The sequence below is a fragment of the Sinocyclocheilus anshuiensis genome, unplaced genomic scaffold, assembly GCF_001515605.1.
Source record: "Sinocyclocheilus anshuiensis isolate Anshui unplaced genomic scaffold, SAMN03320099.WGS_v1.1 scaffold1614, whole genome shotgun sequence".
Taxonomy (NCBI): Eukaryota; Metazoa; Chordata; class Actinopteri; order Cypriniformes; family Cyprinidae; genus Sinocyclocheilus; species Sinocyclocheilus anshuiensis.
In genome coordinates this window covers 95,884-99,724 of record NW_015547777.1, presented here as the reverse complement: position 1 = coordinate 99,724, position 3,841 = coordinate 95,884, and the positions used below count along the sequence as shown (strand labels likewise).

The following is a 3,841-nucleotide window of genomic DNA, read 5'->3' as shown; positions in this document are numbered from 1 at the left end:
CGCGAGCGGCAAAATACAGTAGAACCATTATAATCAGTGACGCTGTGTACACTGGATGCGGCGCGACATTAAACTGATGCCTTGTTCTATTTATGACGTACTGACACGAAGTTAAAATGATTTGCAACGGTCGCTTTGTCGCGTACAGTGTAGAGCTGTTGCGGTGCGACGCACAACTGTAGTGGCCGGTATAACTTAGACACAGTGAGTGAAGCCGAGAGCAAGATATGCTCGTCATATTTTCAGCATTTAGCTTTTGAATGACCAGCACCTGCCTGGGTCTGTGCGACTTCATCTATGGCTTTTCTCTTCCCTTTCACAAACTGATCCATCTCCCATTCTAAGTTACGTCCTTTGGCTGTTTACCGTTTTATTTATTTTCTTTTTCTGCTGATGACCCGTGCCCCCACCCCTGCAATACTCGTGCGCCCCCCCTGGCGGGCGCGCCCCACACTTTGAGAACCACTGAGTTAGTGTGTGTGTGTGATATGTGATATATACATGAGTGGCATTCTAAGTGTGCGATATACAGTCTAACAGCACTGGGAAGTTTTACTGTTCAGCTTACTCCTCACATATTCATGTGGCATTTCTAAATTATGTTATAATCTCTTTAATAAGTTAAAATGATTTGCAACGGTCGCTTTGTCGCGTACAGTGTAGAGCTGTTGCGGTGCGACGCACAACTGTAGTGGCCGGTATAACTTAGACACAGTGAGTGAAGCCGAGAGCAAGATATGCTCGTCATATTTTCAGCATTTAGCTTTTGAATGACCAGCACCTGCCTGGGTCTGTGCGACTTCATCTATGGCTTTTCTCTTACCTTTCACAAACCGATCCATCTCCCATTCTAAGTTACGTCCTTTGGCTGTTTACTGTTTTATTTTTTTTATTTTTCTGCTGATGGCCCGCGCTCGACTTGAAGCAGCGCTGCTTAGACCGATGGGTGTGTCATCAAAGCACTGCGAGAGCTATAAGAGAGCGGACGTCTCCTTATGCTTTCTCTCGCCGTACTTTGATGTCAAAGACACCTCTTTACTCTCGCATGTCACGTGACCGAGTGTAATCACAGCCTCTGCGATTGAAAAATCGCGTTTTCATCGCAAAATGCAATTAATCGTTCAGCCCTAGTTAAGGCCACTTAATATAAAGTGCGACCAAGTTTTTAATATTGTATATTGTGCATATTGTACTAATTGGTTCCCTTGATTTAGTAAATCGTGGCAACGTTGCACTAATTCATTCCCTCGTTTCTAAATTTGTTCGCTCGTTTTAGTAAACCGTGGCCTCGGTTTAGTAATTATTTCCCTCATTTTAATAAAACAAGGCCATGTTATACAAATCCATGTTATACAAATTTGTTCCTTTTTTTAATAAATTGAGGTGATGTTGTTAATTTGTTCCCTTGTTTTAGTAAACAGTGGCCTTGCTTTAATAGTTCATTCCCTCATTTTAGTAAACCGTGGCCATGTGTTACTAATTTCTTCTCTTATTTTAGTAAACCATGTCTTTGCTTTAGTAGCTAATTCATTCCCTTGTTTTAGTAAATTCTGGCCATGTTGTACTAATTTCTTCCCTCATTTTAGTAAATCAAGGCCATGTTGTGTTACTTTGTTCCCTTGTTTTAATAAATTGAGGTGATGTTGTGTTAATTCGTTCCCTTGTTTTAGTAAATCGTGGCCATGTTGTAATTAAATCAAATTAGTCCTACCTGGCCACGATTTACTATAATGATGCAGCAAATTAAGTTGTGGGATAAATATATAAATATATTTTTGATATATACACTTATGTCTGAATGTCATGTTGCACTAGTAGCAGATCTTTTACAGTTCCGTTGCTATTTGATTTGTTTTATGTAACAAAAATGAAGTAAACTAATCAACCAAGCGGTTTTTACTGCTTGTATACGGTCTCATTTTCTGTTTGTAATTTGCTCTCTCGTTCCCCAGAGTCACCGTGAATCATCTATATGGGCCATTTTCTCTCAAAAAATGGTTACAGCCTGAAGAAGAAGAAGAAATCACGGAAGCTGCGCAAGAAGAAGAGGAGGAGGAACTGCTTCCTTCAGGGTCCCTGCATGCTGTGCTTCATCGTGCACGGCACCAGCGGGAGCGTCGAGGACGACTGGCCCTTCGAGAGCGCGGTGGCAGCGGCTTCCAAACTCGCCGAACGCTACGTGTCACTGAACTCGCCCGAGGAGTGCGCCAAGTTCCTCCTCTCTCCGGGAGAGCTGGCCATTTGGGAGGGCCAGGGTCGGAGTCTGCTCTCCAAGCTGATAGGGCCCCCGGCGCTGTTCTGTGCCGCGGACTATTCGGAAATGGTGTGCAAGCGCAAGTGTGCTGAGCTGCAGCGGTGTACGCCCCGCAAGCAGCCTCGCTGTGCCTTCCAGGAGGCCATGGAGAATGGAGAGGAGCGAGGAGACAGCCGGTGCCTCCTCCCTTCGCTGCCTTCATCCTCCTCTTCTTCCTCTCCTTCAGAGGAGGACGGCTCCGGCGCGGGGCGGCATACAGACGCGGGCTCCGCCGCAACCTCCTCTTCCTCCTCCTGCTGCTGTCAGCTGTCCCAAAACGAGAGCTCGGAGGAGGCAAAGAGCGCTGAAAGTACAGACACGCCCCACATTAACCAGCTGCCCTCATCGATACTGCTCAAGGTCTGTGACTTTCTTTAACAGAATAGTTAAATGAAAATGTCCTGTAAATGTGCTCACCCTAAGGTAGATGAGTTTGTGTCTTCATCAGATTTGGAGAAATGTAGCATTGCATCACTTGCTCTGCAGTGAATGGGTGCCGTCAGAATGAGAGTCCAAACAGCTGATAAAAACATCACAATAATCCACAAGTAATCCACAGCACTCCAGTCCATCAGTTAACATCTGGAGAAGACAAAAGCTGAAACAAATCCAGCATTAAGACGTTTTTAACTAAAATACGAGTCCATAATCCATAATAGCGCTACCTCCAGTGAAAAAGCGGTCTGAATCAGGAGAGAAATCTGCACAGGTCAAGAAAGCCGAAACGGCTCTAAACAAACATGTGGCTGGATTTTAATGTGAGAGACAACAGGAGATGGACTTTTTCACTGGAGGAAGCGTTATTATGGATTATGGACTCGTATTCGAGTTAAAAACGTCTTGATGATGGATTTGTTTCTTACAAACACACAACTTTTCTCTTCACTAGACGTTAATTGATGGACTGGAGTGGTGTGGATTATTGTGATGTTTTCACATTACAGCAAAAGAATGTTTTTTTTCATGCACTGGTCACAAATTGAGATATTTGGCTTTTCATAGCTCGTCTTTTATGTCATAACATACAAAATACACCTTTAAGTGTTTATTTAATGCACTTTATCTATTGGTGTCTGTGGTATTCAAATATAATACATATATAATATATAATACATATATTTGAAATGCCGTTTTCTCACAGGGTTTGATCATATATAATTCACCTGATTTTATTCCTAAAGACATGGTGAAAATGTGTATTTCACAGTATTTTCTGATTTATGGAGTGATAAAAAGAGAAATCCATAATCCCCTCTGGAATTTATCCGATGTTCAAATGCATTTAAACATAACATTTCAGAAAATGTGCAATACAATCAATGTTTGCAGTTCTTAATGTAATCAATCAGCTGGGGAAGTATGGTGACATCTATCAGTTATTTATTATTTTTTTTCTCACCCTATTCATCTGGGGTGTCTTACCTTAAAAATGCAGTTCTTGATTTAAATGTCAAGGCTAATGCATTACTTCACCATAGGTGGAGGCACATGACATATATACAGTGGGTACGGAAAGTATTCAGACCCCCTTAAATTTTTCACTCTTTG

At 42.4% G+C, this 3,841-nt stretch overlaps 1 protein-coding gene across 2 annotated transcripts in view; it reads left to right on the top strand.

Annotated features, from left to right (window-relative positions):
• Window positions 1–3,841, top strand: part of LOC107704582 (F-box/LRR-repeat protein 17-like) — a 105,680-nt gene that overhangs the window by 6,112 nt on the left and 95,727 nt on the right. For both annotated transcript variants that reach the window (XM_016507541.1, XM_016507542.1), the window contains exon 2: window positions 1,953–2,653. In XM_016507541.1, the coding sequence (XP_016363027.1) occupies window positions 1,973–2,653 (681 nt within the window). In that variant the 5' untranslated portion in view covers window positions 1,953–1,972. The remainder of the gene's footprint in view (window positions 1–1,952; window positions 2,654–3,841) is intronic.